Below are 16,532 nucleotides of genomic sequence, written 5' to 3'. Positions count from 1 at the left end.
TGGCTGTGGTCTGGCATTGGTGGCTCATGTTCATCTTGGAGTCGATAATGACTCCAAGATCTCTTTCCTCCTCTGTGCTTTCAAGAAGGGAACGCCCCAGCTTGTATGTATGCTGTGGATTCCTTCTCCCAAGGTGCAGCACTCTGCATTTGTCTACGTTGAGCCCCATCCTATTCTCATCTGCCCACTTTTGTAGTTTGTCTAAATCTAGTTGCAGCCTCTCTCTCCCTTCAAATGTGTCCATCTCGCCCCACATCTTAGTATCATCAGCAAACTTGGACGAGGGGGTGGACAGCACGCTGTCCAAGTCGCTGATGAAGATGTTAAACAGTGTGGGCCCAAGGACCGAGCCCATGGGTACCCCACTGCTCACATCTTGCCAGGTTGAGTACAACGCATCCACCACTACTCTCTGGGTGCACCCCATCAGCCAATTTTTTACCCATCCAAGCGTGTAGGCATCAGTACCACAGTCGCTTAATTTATTGATGAGGATGGGGTGAGAGACCGTGTCAAAGGCCTTCTTAAAGTCTAGAAAGACTACGTCTACAGCGACACCATCATCCAAGGATTTAGTTACTTGGTCATAAATGTTTCAAGACAAGAATCAGGTGAACCAGTTTAGTTTCTAAGCCCAAGGTGGTGTATGCTATATTTATTACCATACTGGCCAAATATACTTTTGTGGGGAAAGTTCTAAAGTTTAGGGAATACTGACATGCACATGAAGTTCAGCAATTTATTTTAGCAGAATTTGTGAACAATATAAAGAATTTATAGAGGACAGGTTTTATATTTGAATGGAGAAATAAGCCTAGAAAGCACTACTAAAGAGAAACATTATGTTTTGAAGGTGCCTTTTTAACTGTAAATGAAATAACATGAGAGTCCCAGAGGGTAACATTTTGTGATCCCCCTTCCTCCTTTTAAAATTGCTTTACTTTTTTGTCATGTAGTTCTTGAAAGGAAAATTCCCTTGACTTCAGCTGAGAGTTTTGCCAGGATGGAAGCAATAAGTTTCATTAATAAAATGCTCCCAAACTGTTGTAAACATTCTTTTTAAAAATTGCAATTTAACCCAGGCATCTTTCAGAGCTATGTATTTTTTTACAAAGTTTTTAGAAAGCCACATAGTTGTCTGAACATAGGAGCTAATCCTGTACTCAGCATACAGCCTGGCATTTGGCTGTTCATAAAAGTTCCTTATGGGAGTCACCCAACCTGTGAATTACTAGCTGTGGATCCATACAATATAAATGTTGCTGCAGTTCTTGACAGGATTAATGCCTAGTAGATCTCTCTAATTTTAGATTTTCCCTCTTTGTCCTATGTTTTGACCTTAGAAAGAACCCTCTGGGTGTTCTTTTGTAGGCTTTCATCACCTAGTACAATGTGCATCTCATGAGTTGTGTGGTAGACACAGTCCTTTGGAATTGCAGAAGTGTCAGAAGAAATTGATTTTAAGGGCAAAGTAGACATTGTGTAAACTGTATGCCAATTAGATATCCAAACTAGTAAAATAGGAAGTTAAAAAAGATGTAGTGAATGTAGCTTGGACAGATATATCCTATCTTTCATTTCACATAAGGAAATAAATAGATGTATAAAAAATTTCTTGGGTTTTTTTTTTTTGTTGTTGTTAAAAAAAAAAAAAAAAAAGATGGATGCTGGGGTTTGCTAAATGTATCAATTTCTCTGTAAATAAATTTATTCCTTTTAAAGGAGAACTTCAGTTTTCTGTTTTTCCCCAAAAGGTCATTTTATTATAAGCTATCTATTTAAAAAATGCTGATGGTTAACAAATACCAGTGGAAAACTTAGTTCTTGTACAGACATTCAGGTTCTTCTGGGAGAGTTGCTGCTTTCCCAGGAGAAACCATGAGTATATAAATGTTTAGGCTTTTTCTCCCAGAGTAAAAATGGCCACTCCAGAAGAAAAATAACCTGGGCCCAACAAGGGTTAAATCAGCTCCAGCAGAATTTCTTTTGGGAGAGTCTGTACATTACTGACAGCGCAAGTTGACCATGGATCATCTGAGTTAGCCAGTCAGGGTTGTTCTGTGCACTGCTGTCATCTGTTGCCAGGTGAACTAAGGGATCCTGCAGAGCATAACGAGATGTGTTCACATCATGACACTATACAGATCGGGGGTTAGCACTGCAAGCTTTCCACACTTTAGGGCCTCAGCATTTGAATGTCTGTACATGTTGCTCAGGGTAAGGTTTTCTACTGCAAGAACAAACCTGGGTGAATTCTCCCAGATTATTTGAATGTTTGTACACAGCCTTAGTCCATGGCCACATTTTTCTGCAAAAATTAGAATAGGGAGAAACTCCATTCTGAATTGACATTAATGGGAAAGCACTGGACTTTGTGTAATAGTTTTAAGAAAAAAAATATAGAATCAATGTCTTCATATGTGTTCTGGGTAACAGATGTATTTTGGTTATGTTGGTTTTTCTCTTTTATTTTCTAGTTCAGTTTGTGTGACTTAATTTTGCTACTGTTTCATGTTCACAAATTTTGGATGAAGATAACTTCTGCCCCCCCCCCCCCCCCCCCCCCCCGCCTTTAATCTGATCAGCTGACAAGTTGGGCTGCTGGACATGAGGAAGTCCTGGTGTGAGAGTGTTGGCTTGAGTTATGAAAAGGGATCTGGGTTTTCCATTTCCCATGGGAAAATGGAGAAAAATATGGATTTCACCCTTTACCCGAGGAAAATATGGCTATTTCATTTTAAATGAAAGAGAACTTAAGGATCCTCAGGAGAAACCTGAGGATTTTGCACTTTTGCAAAGAGCTCTCTGCAGGCTGGCAGAGTTCCAGCATGCAAGGGGCTGGGAGGGGAGAGGGAGGAGGACACCCAGCTAGGGGGCACCATGTGCATGTATTTGCACATGGCTGCCAAGCAGCCTGGAGAGCTCCCACAGGTAAGCTGCGGGGGGAGGTGCTCCTCCCCGCAATAGAATGCAATCCTGGGGGGAACGGGGACCCGTGCCCCAGATCTGGAGTGTGGGCTGTGGAGTTGGGCTCCCTGCCCTGTGGCTCTCCTGGTGCTTCTGCAGCCCATCAGGTGTGACCAGGTGCAGCAGGACAGAACGAAGGGAAGTAGGACAGGACAGGAGGAAGCTCCTTGCCACTGTGAGCTCCATGCTGCCCTGGCAAGGTGTCCTCTGCCCACATGTCAGTAGTTGGGGTGGCAGAGTGGGATTATGCCCCCTCACTGCTGCCACACAAGTGATACCTTGCCAGGGCAGTGCAGAGCTTGGAGCAGCAAGGAGCTTTGCTGTGTGGTCCCACATTGCCCTGCCATCCTGGGTTGCACCCACTGGGTTGCAGAGGCCCTAGCGGAGGGTAGCAGGGCAGGCAGCCCACCCCATGCACAGATCTAGGAGGCACAGATTCCCTTTGCCCCCCAGGTGTGCATGTAGCATCAGGGAGCTGGCCCCACTTGTGCCTGCAGCAGGCAGGAACCAGCAGGGGGAACTGGGTTCAGCTTCTGAAGCAGCTGCTACATCCTGTGGGTGGCAGCCAGGGCTTGGGCACTGCTGCTGTGGGCAGGGGACTGCAGACTTTCCCCTTGGGCAGGAGCTGTGGGTGGTGGCTGAGGGGGGCAACCAGTAGGGCTTGGGGGGGCGGGGCTGTGGTTGGGGAGTGAGGGGCACCAGCAGGGCCAGGGCGGCTGTGAGTTGGGAATGAGGGGCACCAGCAGGGCTGTGGGGCTGTGGCTTTCAAGTGAGGAGCCTGGACCTGTGTTCTGTGAGTTAAGGGGGCAGGGGAGCTCAGATTTGCCTTTAATAGCCCAAAATCAAATACCAACATTTATATGTATTTAGAATTTATTTTATTATAGCCAAATTGCTTTAAAATTGTAACTATATCAACAAAACATTGTGCTAATGGATACCTGTATATATAGTGGCCTTTCATTTTAATCACAGATTTTGCGGTTTTAGTCGGAGAACTTGTGATTTTTTTTTTTATCAGAGAATTTGTGAATTTGAATTGGGGAAAACCATGATCCCTGGTTATAAAAACACTGATTAGAAAATCAGTTTCTCAGAGAACAGGGTATATAAGAGGCAGGCTATCTTATGTGAGGTTCCTAGATAACGTTTAGTGATGATACATGCATACACGAAATTAAAAGAAAAGAAAATTTAAGGTCACCTCTTTCTGTCCTTGAAGTATTGAAATTTAACTGAAGACTTCAAAGTCCAATGCTTTTTCCATGGTTTTTAATACAGAATGTTTACTCTTGTCCTAATTGTTTTTACTACTTGCCTGTTCACAGGAAAATGGCAGTCTCCATGGAAAAAGCTCAGACCTCTCCACAGACATAGAAAAATTGAAACCTCAAGAGGTACTACTTCTTCTTTCTATCTGAGTGTGTGTGTTATCTACCTGTAGCCTAACACTGGAGTTATTCTTCAAAAGTCATGTGACAGATTTAATTGTTTTAAGATTTCAAGTCGGCTACCAAAGAAGGGTGGGATTTTCAGAGGTCTACAAGGACCTGCAGTGCAGTTCAGATGAACTGAGATTTAGGCACCTAACTTCCTTACGTTCCCTCACACTGTGTCAGTCTACATGTGTTTTTAGTCTAAGCATTCCAAACCCAATCGAAAACAAATGTTATTAAATCTTATAGTTTCACTGGTTTTGTTGCCCAGTACTTACCTCACATTTGGGAGTTTGATTACTAGGGGTGTGCAAAATGGGCGGTTTTTAGTTCAGATTCAGCCCGTATTGGGGATAATGATTCAAGTCATTGATTTATTGTCCTGACCCAGAAGTGTACCGGAAGTGCTTCTGGTCCACTTCCGGGTCTGCTGCCAAGCCTGCTGGGGACCCCACCTGCATTCCTGTGGGATGCTCCGTCCACCCCACCGTCTCACCATTCACGAGCTGCCTGGTACCTTGAGGTATATAGAAAAAACATTTAAAGCTGTGTCCATGTTCAAATCGTTGAATCTCTCCAAATAGATTTGGAGGGTTCCAGTTCGGTTCAGAGAGACTAAAGGGTCTCTTGATTCAATTCAAATTCAGAGATTTGGCCACCAAATCGGGCTGAATCCCTGCCAAAACTAATCAGCAACTGAAGCTTTGCACAGCCCTATTGATTACCATTCTAACAATTACAGCAGATGATGGAGCATTTTTAATAGCTTCTTATCTGAATTAATGAAAAGGCATTGTCAAGGCATTCAACAATTTTTGTACACACAATGTTGTCATGTTTTCCAGCTTGATCCCATACAGATATTACTGATTCAAAGTAATCCCTGAGTACTTAAAAAGTTGGTTTTCCATTAGAAATGCATCCTTTCCTTAAAAAAATGAATAACTTAACTATGAAGGCTTTCCCTTTCACAGGAAGTAATCAGAAATTAAGATTAGTGGATCTAGTAGAACTCTGAAAAACCTTGATGCCTGCCATATGTTTGAGGTGGTTGGATTGAATTTTGTTTATTATACCGTATCAACCTTTCTTCCCAATGTGATATGTTGAATGAATGCCCTGGTAATGATTACTATACATAGGACCCACCCTTTATAAAGCAGTATAGAGATGGTGATTGATCTGTCTTTTTTTTTTTTTTAATGGAGAGACAACCCTTTGCACTAGATTAGAACCATAGCAGATTCCTGGGCATCTGTTTTAGAGAAATGTAAGGCTGCTCTTTGAATGTCTTGTTTTACCAAGGCCTTGGAGATCAGTTTTGAAGTACTTGGCTGGGCAAAACATTGGTTGACTACAATGAGTTTTACTCAATAAATTACCATGGAATTTGGTCCATAGCTTTTAGAAAGCTAGTCGCATCTCACTGATTCATCCCCTCCCTGCGTTCCCCAAAATGACATACTGCCCAACTTTCAGCTTTTCCAATTTCTTTGTCAGTTGTTCTTTACAGAGGAAAACTCATTACATGACAACAATCAGTTTTTCCTGTGGTAAACATTGCCTTTTAATTGAAGTTTATTCTTTTACAGATTTTCATAGAATCATAGAAAGTTAGGGTTGGAAGGGACCTCAGGAGGTCATTTAGTCCAGCCCTCTGCTCAAAGAAGGACCATCCCCAGCTGGATCATCCCAGCCAAAGCTTTGTCTAGCCAGGTTTTGAAAATCTCCAAGGATGGAGCTTCCACAACTTTTCTGTGTAGCCTGTTCCAGTGTTTCACTACCCTCCTAGTAAGAGAATTCTTCCTAATAATATTTAACCTAAACTTCCCTTGCTGCAACTTGAGACCATTGCTCCTTGTTCTGTCATCTGCCAGCACTGAGAACAGTCCAGCTTCATCCTCTTTCAAACCCCGCTTCTGGTAGTTGAAGGCTGCTATGAAGTTCCCTCTGTCTTCTCTTTTCTAGACTAAATAAGGCCAGTTCCCTCAGTCTTTCCTCAGAAGTCATGTGCCCCAGCCCCCTCACCATTTGTGTCATCCTCTTCTGGACTCTCTCTGGCATAGAGTGCACCCTCAGCAAGTCTGCAAATGACACCACGCTGAGGGGAGTAGTAGATTCACTGGAGGGTAGGCCTAGGATTCAGAGTGACCTAGACAAATTGGAGGATTGGGCCAAAAGGAATCTGATGAAGTTCAACAAGGACAAGTGCAACGTCCTGCACTTAGGAGAGAACAATCCCATGCACCAGTGCAGGCTGGGGGCTGACTAGCTGGGCAGCAGCTTGGCAGAAAAGGACCTGAGGGTTACAGTGGACAATAAGCTGAATATGAGCCAGCAGTGTGTCCTTGTTGCCAAGAAGGTTAACAGCATACTGGGCTGCATTAGTAGGTGTGTTGCCAGTAGGTCAAAGGAAGTGATTATTCCCCTTATTCAGCACAGGTGAGGCCACATCTGGACTACTGTGTTCAGTTTTGGGCCCCTCAGTACAGAAAGAATGTGGACTAATTGGAAAAAGTCCTGTGGAGGGTGACAGAAATGGTGAGGGGGCTAGGGATATGACTTATGAGGAGAGCATGATGGAACTGGTCTTATTTAATCTAGAGAAGAGAAGACTGAGAGGGAACTTAATAGCAACCTTCAAGTATCTGAAAATGTGTTCGAAAGAGGATGGAGCTAGACTGTTTCAGATATTTGGATTGGCTGGGGAGAGGCAGGCACAGCCGGGTGCTGCAGGTTCTCCCGCGGCTCCTCCAGCTGTGCTTGCTTCTCCCTAAGTGGGGGGATCCACAGGAGAAGCCCCCATGGATGCCCTGCTTGGCCCCATCTCCCGCCTGGCTGGCCCCAGCCGCCCAGAACTTAAAAAAAAAAAAAAAGCAAAAAAAAAGCTCTGCACTCTCTGGCTGCAGGAATGGCAATTGGGGCTTCTGGGTGCTCATGGCAGAACCCCCCAGCATAGTGGGGGGCAGCAAGAATCACCACCTGTCACCCACGTGGCAGCTGTTGCATCACATGGGTGCAGCACAGCTCGGCTGGGCGTGGTGCGCTGTCTAGGAGCTGGGGCCGCTGGGGCTGAGCGGTGTCAGGCTTCGGCTGACACGTGAAGCTGCCCCAGCTCCCAGACAGTGTGTGGTGTGTTGCCAAGCCACACTGCACTCGCGTGATGTAACAGCTGCCGTGTGGGTGCTAGGTGCAGGGGGGAAGGGGGGTTCGATCCCCAGTGCCCCCGTGCTGCGCAAGGGGGCTCTGCCGTGAGCACCCAGAGGTCCCAATTGCCGTTCCTACAGCCAGTGAGTTCAGAACTTTGAAAAAACAAAAAAGAAAAGTGCTGGAAGGCTGGGGCCAGGTGGGGGGACCATCAGGGGCATGGCCAGGTGGAGGGTGGAGATCAGGGAGTGGGGGTTGCTTGGTGGGGTTCTGCCATGAGGCCCCAGAGCCCTTGCTACAGCTAGTGAGTGCAGGGCTTTTTTTTTCCACCCCACCACAAGTGCAGGGAGGCTGGGTGGGGCAGGGGATAGGGCCTGGGTAGCCATGGGGGCGCTAAGCAGCCTTGGTGCTGGTGCTGGCCCCAGCTGGCAGTGGCAGCCTGCTGTCATCCTGCAAGCAAATCTGGGGGCCTGTGCCCCCCTGGGAGGGCTGTGAGGCTGTACCAGACTTTTCCCAGTGGGCATGGGTCCCTATATCTGCGCCTGCGCCCCCCCAGGATGGCTGTGAGGATGTGCCAGACTCCTCCCAGTAGTTGCGGGTCCCCATATCCGTGCGTGGGATGACAGCAAGTTGCCATCGGAAGGGACCTCAGGGACAGATCTCAGACACTGGCCAGCTACAGATGTCAATATCAGAGCAGTCCTTCCATCCTTCTTCCCCCTCCCTCTTATTAGTTTCTGTTTTCCGGCTCCAGAAAACATTTCCAAAACATTTCAGATGGCTTCGTTTAATTTTGGAGCCTTCCGTTTCATTTTGGATTCAGTGTTTTGGGCACCAAAACGGGCCAAAACACCTCTGAAATGAAACAGCTGCTGAAATTTCACATAGCCCTAGTGTCCATCCCCTTCCAGTTTTGAATTTTTGTCACTTGAAAAAAATGTGCTTCAGTTGTTCACATTAAATACTTGGTAACCAGTTGTGTAAGCCTCTCAGACTATTTCCTGTTCAGTTTAAAACCTCAGGTCATGTTTTTATGCTTTCTAAGTGTGAGATCACTGAGTGATTTTTCTCAGGGCAGTTGATGTTAAGGTATGCCATGGTTATAATGTAGATGGTCTGCAAGGCATAGATAAATGTGCCAAAATTACAGCAGAAGTATCTTTCTCTGGCTTTTAAATAATAAACAATATTGGTATATGTCAGGGAAGAAACTGAGCAAGTTTTCAATATTTGTTCATTTATAAAAGAAATTTAGTGTACTAGTATGGTAGTATCAGGATAACAGACACAAAGGTTCTTTAGAGCAGTGGTTCTCAACCCAATTTGTACCAGGACTCATTTGTAAACATAGATGGCCAGTCCCGACCCAGTGCCCCTTACTCTCAACCTGTTGCCTCCTGCCCCCAGGCCCTAGCCCCCCAGTGTGTGGGGCAGGGGATGGGGAAGGTGTGTGTGTGGGAGGGCCTGGGGGGCCCCAAGCAGCCCTTTGCAGACTGGAACTCTGCCAACCTGTAAGGAAAAAGCCACGGTTTCCCACATTTTTCTCCTTTAAAAGAGAATCCATTTTTAAAGTTTGTTGACCCAGTTTTACAGTTTGTCCATGACCCTTTCATATATTCTTGTGACCCACTTTTGGGTCACAATCCACAGGTTGAGAAATGCTGCTTTAGAGATGCATTGGTCTGTCTTACAGGGCTTTTATGAAGCTTTCCCTTTTTAAAAAGGAGGTTTTCTATAATGGTGGTATTTTATCATTCTAGTGAGTTTTGATCTCTTGGTCTGCATGAACATGCCTTCTAAGTTATAGGTCTACATCTGTACTTCACTTAAGGTGGGATCCTATGATTTACTACTACTCTTGGACAGGGCATCCAAGTCCAAGAGTTCTCCTGTTCTACCTCCTGTTCTGTGAGCTACCCATCTGGGTTTTGGCCCTTTCTACAGTCTTTACTTTGAGAGCATGTGACCAGTATGGAAGTGCAGTGATGAAGGATAGCTTTGTGCAACCTAACTATGGGTGGTTGAGCCCAATCTATTTGAGTAGGTCGGGGACAAAAGGGTTCGGGCCTTTCCTCCTCCTTCTGTCTATCCCTCCGTCGACAGAAACACACCGGGGAGGCAGTGAGATAAGAAAATCGCTTTTACTCACTATTCAGGCAACAATCTCGTACAGCTGTGTCAGGAATCTAGTTCACCGATTCCTCGGGAGCTCTTGAGCATACTCGGGTGGTATACCAAATCGTGATGGGGCCGTCCAGGGTTTTCGCGGACACAGGACCTCCGGCGAGGGTGATCAGTCCTCTCCGATATTACGCGGGTCCCCCCCGTTGTTTTGGCGTGCTCCCCTTTTAACCGGGCAGCATCTGCCCGCCCCCTGCCAATCAGCCTGAGCGGGAACGCTGCTGACCGCGCCCATCACTCCTCCTCCCCATGCTATGAGCACGGCTTGCTCTCACGTTGGTATTTGGTCATATCTTTTCTTATTTCTTTTCCACAAGCTTGTTTTTTGGGGGCTTTTTAAAGTTTAAAAAAAATGTATCTGCAGAAACAGTAAAACAAGGAAAGAGGTAAAACAACCCAAGTCCTGTTCACATTCTTAAGCTTTCAGAAAAGATGTATTGCCCACTTTCAGTATTGGGTCTGGGCAAGGCAGAATGAGCCCTTGTCTCAGCTTGACCTTCAGACAGTGTGTCACCCCAGCAACCAGCAACTGGACTTTTATTCATTTCAGAGTTCCTTTGTGTATCCTTGGACACTTGAATCTAGTCAGTCAGTCTCATTTATACATCTCACCAGAAGGATAGGCATAGCAGTGGTTTTACGGTATTACCCCTTTAAACATCAAATTTGCCCTGGCAATCAGTATCAAGGAAACAGTTGTCATGTTGCAGCACCAGCATCCCACCCAAAATCTATGTTAATAATGAAGCTCTGGACAGTGTTGACCACTTCTACTATCTCAGCTCAACTCTTACCAGCTTACTTAGCTTTGATAGAAAACTTGGTGCCAGAACTGGCAAAGCCTCTCACCTTTGGCAAACTTACCTCACAAGTCTGGAACAACAAACTGCTAACTCTGAACACAAAGGTGTCCACGTATCAGGCTTGTATCCTGAGTACCTTCCTTTATGACTGTAAAAGTTGGGCCATGTACTGCAAGCAGGAGTGGAGATTGAACCACTTCCACCTTTGCTGTTTCAAAAATCCTTGGAGTCATTTAGGTCCAACAGATCACCAACAATGAGATCCTTGAGAGGACTGGCCTACAGTCTCTGCAGATTATGCTGGATGCTCACCAGCTTTGTTGTCTGGGGACACATGGAGCGCATGCCTCAAGATCATCTGCTGAAGGCTGTGCTCTGTGGCCATCTCAAGAACTGCCCGTGACACAGAAGATAGCCAAAGCTCTGATAAAGTGACAAGGTCAAGCAAGGTCTCAAAAAATTCACCATTCCCACTGACAACTGGGAGAACTATACCCACAACCGCTCAGTCAGGAGAAGCCAGGTCAAAGCTGGTGCAGTCACTGTGGAGAGCCTAGACTGAGGCTTGCAGGCAAGACAGGAAGCAGAGTGTGCTTCAACCTCCATGTGATGAATGGACCTGTAGCCACTGTGGGAAGGCTTGCTGCTTGTACATTGGGCTCTTTTTCCATACCACTGCCAAACTCCATTGACTGACTGACTTTGTCATGTCTCCTTTCATCTGTCAAGATGTTGGACGGCCATTCCTTTAAACACCAATGATTGATTTAGATATTGCCTGGTTCCTGGGCTCATAGGATCATAGGAAGGTAGGTCTGGAAGGGACCTTATGAGGTCATCTATTCCAGCCCCTTGCTCAAGGCAGGAGCATTCCTAAGTGTCTGTCCAACTTGCTCTTGCAAATTTTCTATGATGCAGATTCCACAGCTTTGAGTCAGTAAATTCATCCTTATCTCTAACCTAAACTTCCTTTGCTATACCTTAACACCATTGAACATAGATGGTCCCTTACAGCCTACTCCATCCTCTCTATAATTGTCCTTCAGGTATTTGAATCAAATCCCTGTCCCCTTCAGTCTTCTCTTCTCCAGACTAAATAACACTAGTTCTTTTAGCCTTTCCTTATGTCCTTCTTCCCTAGCCTCTAATCACTTTTGTCACTTTGCGCTGAACTCTTTTCAATCTGTCCATGTCTTTTTTTGAAGTGTGGGACTCGAAACTGGCCACGGTACTCCAGTTTAGGCCTCACCAATGCTGATTAGAGCAAATGAATTGCTTCCCTTGATTTGCAAGTGACACTCCTGTTGATACAACTCGGTATGCTTTTGGCTTTTTTTAAATGAGCACACTGTTGGCTTATATTCAGTGTATGGTCTACTACAGTGGTGCTCAACCTTCTGGCTCTGCAGGTCAAATGCATGGCACAGGGCTGATCTGTGAGCCCAATTGGACCCTGTGCACCAGGTTTGGACCCACAGGCCGAGATTGTGCCCTGTACCAGTCCTGCCTGGTTTTGCTTGCGGGATCAGGGCCCCATGCCACTTCTGTCTGGCCCTCTATACCCATGCTGCCCAGAGCGCCCCATCTAGCCTGCAGGGCCATGGCCTGTGGAGCCCTGTGGGCCAGATGACATGGAGCTGGGGGAACAGATCTGGCCTGTGGGCTGTCTTCTGTAACCCCCAGGTCCTTTCTGCAGTACTGCAGCGTCTCTAGTCATTCCCCATTCTGTATTTTTTCATGGGATTATACCATCCCAAGTGCACTTATCTTTGTTGAATCTTATGCAGTTGATTGTGGACCATTCTTCAGCCTATCCAGGTCATTCTGGATCCTAGCTGTACTCTCCCAAGTGTCTGCAACTCCAACACATGATGTAGTGCATTTGTTAAGCATGCACTCAGTCCCATCATCCAAATCATCCCCCTGGGAAAGCTGACTTGATATATCCTCCCAACTAGACACTGAGCCATTGATGACTACTCTTTGAGCACAATGTTTCAACCAGTTAGATATCCACCTTACAATACTTTATCTAGTCTGTATTTCCTTAGCTTGTTAATGAGACCACTGTGGGAGATACTGTCAGAAACCTTACTAAAATCCTTTTTTAAAACAATTCATGTGGAGATCTTCAGCTGGTGTTATCTTTTAGAGGTCCGTAGCACCTAAAGACTTTTATACTTGGGTACTAGGTAGTCGTATAATATTCATAAAAGTTTTATGTCTCTGCTGTGTCTGTTCAGTGTGTAAACATGCTAACTGTAACAGTAGCAGAGGTGTGAACTCTCTCATTCATCTTATTGGAATGTTAACTTCCAAGCTTAGCTGGGATCGTTTAAATGCTAACACTATATTAAACAACTAGCCAAAGTACAAAAACTCAGCTTGATTCCTTGAAGTTCAATTAAGAGGCACAGCTGGGGTCTAGTTTTGGTTTATCTCCAAGGATTTGCAAGGGAAGGCAGAGCACCCAAAGCTGGACCCCAGCTGTTAGTTAGAATTTAGTGGATTACAGGAGAATATAAAAAAATTGTACTTTAATGTGAACTGCATTATTATTGTCCTTTTCTTCTCTGGTTCTCTGAGTAGACTGATATGAAACCAAGAAATACCTCATTCTTAAAAAAAGAAAGAAAAAAATTAAAATGAAGAGTATAATTTTGCCTCTGTACAGACAATTCTGCTGTTGAAAATTCTCTCCTGAAGGAGCACAGTTATGACTTGGAGTAGGTGCAGGTGTGGACTGCAGGATTAGATGAGAGGTAGAAGTAGAGGTTGGAGAGTGGGGGAAAAATGGAATATGAAATATTTGGAATTGTGTTTCCCCTTTCAAGCAAACTTGAATTGCTCCCCTCAAGAATTTTCTGAAACTTGATGTGAATTGTTTAATTCAGATTGTTCATACATAGCCAGAATTAAGTCCCATGTCCAGTTTTAAGGGAGAAATCGGATTCCATTGAAGCCAACAGTAAAATTTCCATTAATTTGAATAGTATTAGCATGTTATGCAAAATACAAACAATTACATTTTCAAAAGCCTTGTAACTTCCATTTTCAAAAAGTGATTTAGGAGCACATTTCTTATTCAAAGTGAGTTGTTAAATGCCAAAGTTAGTTTTAAAATGGAACTTAAGGTCTGGAATTTTTTTTTTTTTGAACCTAAGGTATGCTGGTTCATGTGACTACTGATTACCCACTCCCCCTTGTTTTTCTACCATATAGTAGTAACAGTAAAAGCTCTAGTATCAATGTAATTACGTGTGTAGAACTAGGCTTGTAGCAGTGTGACTACAGTACTGGAGGGCTTTGCCCTCCAGTACTGTACATTACTGTACACACTGACATTACTGGGTGTGCAAAACCACTCCAAGAATTGTAACTTGGATGTTTCAGATTTTTTGTAATGCATTGTAAAATAGCATGGCTACAGCAAAGGGATACTCCTTGTAAATGCATGCATTTGTTTAATTAAAAAAAAAATACTTGTAGGATATATAACAGATTTGCATTGTTTTTATTAATTACTTATTCACAGAAGTATCATAGTTTCATAGTTTGTAGGGTCAGAAGGGACCTTGACAGATCATCAAGTCCGACTCCCCTGCCATGGCAGGAAAGAGCAGTGGGGTCAAACGACCCCAGCAAGGTGTTCATCTAGCCTCCTCTTAAAGACCCCCAGGGTAGGAGCCAGCACCACTTCTCTTGGAAGTTGGTTCCAGATCCTAGCTGCCCTGACTGTGAAGCAGCGCCTCCTGATGTGTAGTCTAAATCTACCCTCGGCCAGCTTGTGACCGTTATTTCTAGTCACTCCTGGTAGTGCTCGGAGGAACAGGGACTCCCCCAGTGCCTGCTGGTCCCCCCCTTGACTAGTTTGTAACAGGCCACTAGATCCCCCCTTAGCCGTCTCTTGTGGAGGCTGAACAGGTTCAGGTCCCTTAGCCTCTCCTCGTAGGGCCTGCCCTGCTGCCCCCTGATCATGCGGGTGGCCCTCCTCTGGACCCTCTCAATGCTGTCCACATCCCTCCTGAAGTGCGGCGCCCAGAACTGGATGCAGTACTCCAACTGCGACCTGACCAGTGCCGCGTAGAGGGGGAGGATCACCTCCTTGGACCTGCTTGAGATGCATCTGTGGATGCATGATAAGGTGCGGTTGGCCTTCCTGACTGCATCCTCACACTATTGGCCCATGTTTGTTTTGGCATCAATAATGAATCCAAGATCCTTTTCTGCCTCTGCACTGACAAGAAGGGAGTCCCCCAGCCTGTAGGTGTGCTGCTGGTTCTTCCTCCCCTGGTGCAGCACCTTGCACATGTCAGTGTTGAAACCCATCCTGGTCTCATCTGCCCACCCCTGTAACCTGTCTAGGTCCAATTGCAGCTTATTCCTCCCTTCTAGCATACCTACTTCCCCCCACATCTTAGTGTCATCAGCAAATTTGAACAGGGTGCTTTTTACCCCCTCATCCAAGTCACTGATGAAGATGTTGAACAGCGCGGGTCCGAGGACCGAGCCCTGGGGGACCCCACTGCCCACATCCCTCCAGGTCGAAAGTGACCCGTCCACAACCACTCTCTGGGTGTGGTCCTCCAACCAGTTAGCGACCATCTGACTGTGTAGGTGTCGACGCCATAGTCCCCTAGTTTTTTAATGAGAATGGGGTGAGAGAGAGTGTCGAAGACCTTCCTGAAGTCCAGAGAGACTATGTCCACTGCTACCCCTGCGTCGAAGGATTTTGTGACCTGGTCATAGAAGGCCGCCAGGTTGGTCTGACAGGACCTGCCTCTAATGAACCCGTGTTGATTGCCCCTAAGCATAACCTCCCCTACTGGCCCCTCGACATGCGCCAGAATAATTCTCTCAAAAAGCTTACCCAGGACCGAGGTAAGACTAACAGGCCTATGGCTCCTTGGATCCTCCTTCCTGCCTTTTTTGAAAATGGGAACTACACTGGCCCTTTTCCAGTCCTCTGGCACCACGCCAGAGCACCACGGGTGCTCGTAAAGCCATGCCAGGGGTCCCGCAATGACCTCTGCTAATTCCCTCAGCACTCTGGGGTGGAGGTCATCAGGACCATCTGATTTAAATACGTCCAGTCCCTCCAGAAGTTCCCTGACTAGATCCTCATTGACCCTGGCCCGGGGTGCGCCTCCCCCGGGGCCTGAGGGGGTCCCGGCAGATGGGCTGATCTGGTCCCTGTTGAGGAAAATGGAGGCAAAGAAATCGTTAAATAGGTTAGCCTTGTCGTCTGGTGCAAAAACCAGATTTCATAGCATATCCAGAGTTCCCAACTAACTGAAACATCATATAAATCTCTAGGGTTTAAATAGATCAGGGATGGTTACAAAACGCCTGGACGCAGGAGTAGGGGTGGATGTCGTATACTTAGACTTCAGGAAGGCCTTCGATATGGTATCCCACCCCATACTGGTGAACAAGTTAAGAGGCTGTGACTTGGATGACTACACAGTCCAGTGGGTGGCGAATTGGCTAGAGGGTCACACCCAGAGAGTCATAGTGGATGGGACGGGTTCGACCTGGAAGGGTGTGGCCACTTGGATCCTGCAGGGCTCGGTCCTTGGACCGATACTCTTCAATGTCTTCATCAGCGACTTGGACGAGGGAGTGAAGTGTACTCTGTCCAAGTTTGCGGATGACACAAAACTGTGGGGAGAATTGGACATGCCGGAGGGTGTCCAGGTTTGCAAGCAGACCTGGACAGGTTGGACAAATGGGCGGAAAACAACAGAATGCAGTTCAACAAGGAGAAATGCAAAGTGCTGCACCTAGGGAGGAAAAATGTCCAGCACACCTACAGCCTAGGGAATGACCTGCTGGGTGGCATGGAAGTGGAAAGGGATCTCAGAGTCCTAGTGGACTCCAAGATGAACATGAGTCGGCAGTGTGACAAAGCCATCAGAAAAGCCAATGGCACTTTATCGTGCATCAGCAGATGCATGACGAATAGAACCAAGGAGGTGATACTTCCCCTCTGTCGGGC

The 16,532-nt window shown here is 46.0% G+C and overlaps 1 protein-coding gene across 1 annotated transcript in view; it reads left to right on the top strand.

Moving 5' to 3' along the window:
- LOC102378271 (transcription factor 12-like) overlaps positions 1–16,532 on the top strand; it is a 33,358-nt gene that overhangs the window by 7,366 nt on the left and 9,460 nt on the right. The window contains exon 3 of the mRNA XM_025195250.1: positions 4,296–4,364. Within this exon, the coding sequence (XP_025051035.1) occupies positions 4,296–4,364 (69 nt within the window). The remainder of the gene's footprint in view (positions 1–4,295; positions 4,365–16,532) is intronic.

The sequence above is a fragment of the Alligator sinensis genome, unplaced genomic scaffold (genome assembly GCF_000455745.1).
Source record: "Alligator sinensis unplaced genomic scaffold, ASM45574v1 scaffold1780_1, whole genome shotgun sequence".
NCBI lineage: Eukaryota > Metazoa > Chordata > Crocodylia > Alligatoridae > Alligator > Alligator sinensis.
Note: the sequence above shows the minus strand (reverse complement) of the source record. Positions and strands in the feature narration are given on the sequence as shown.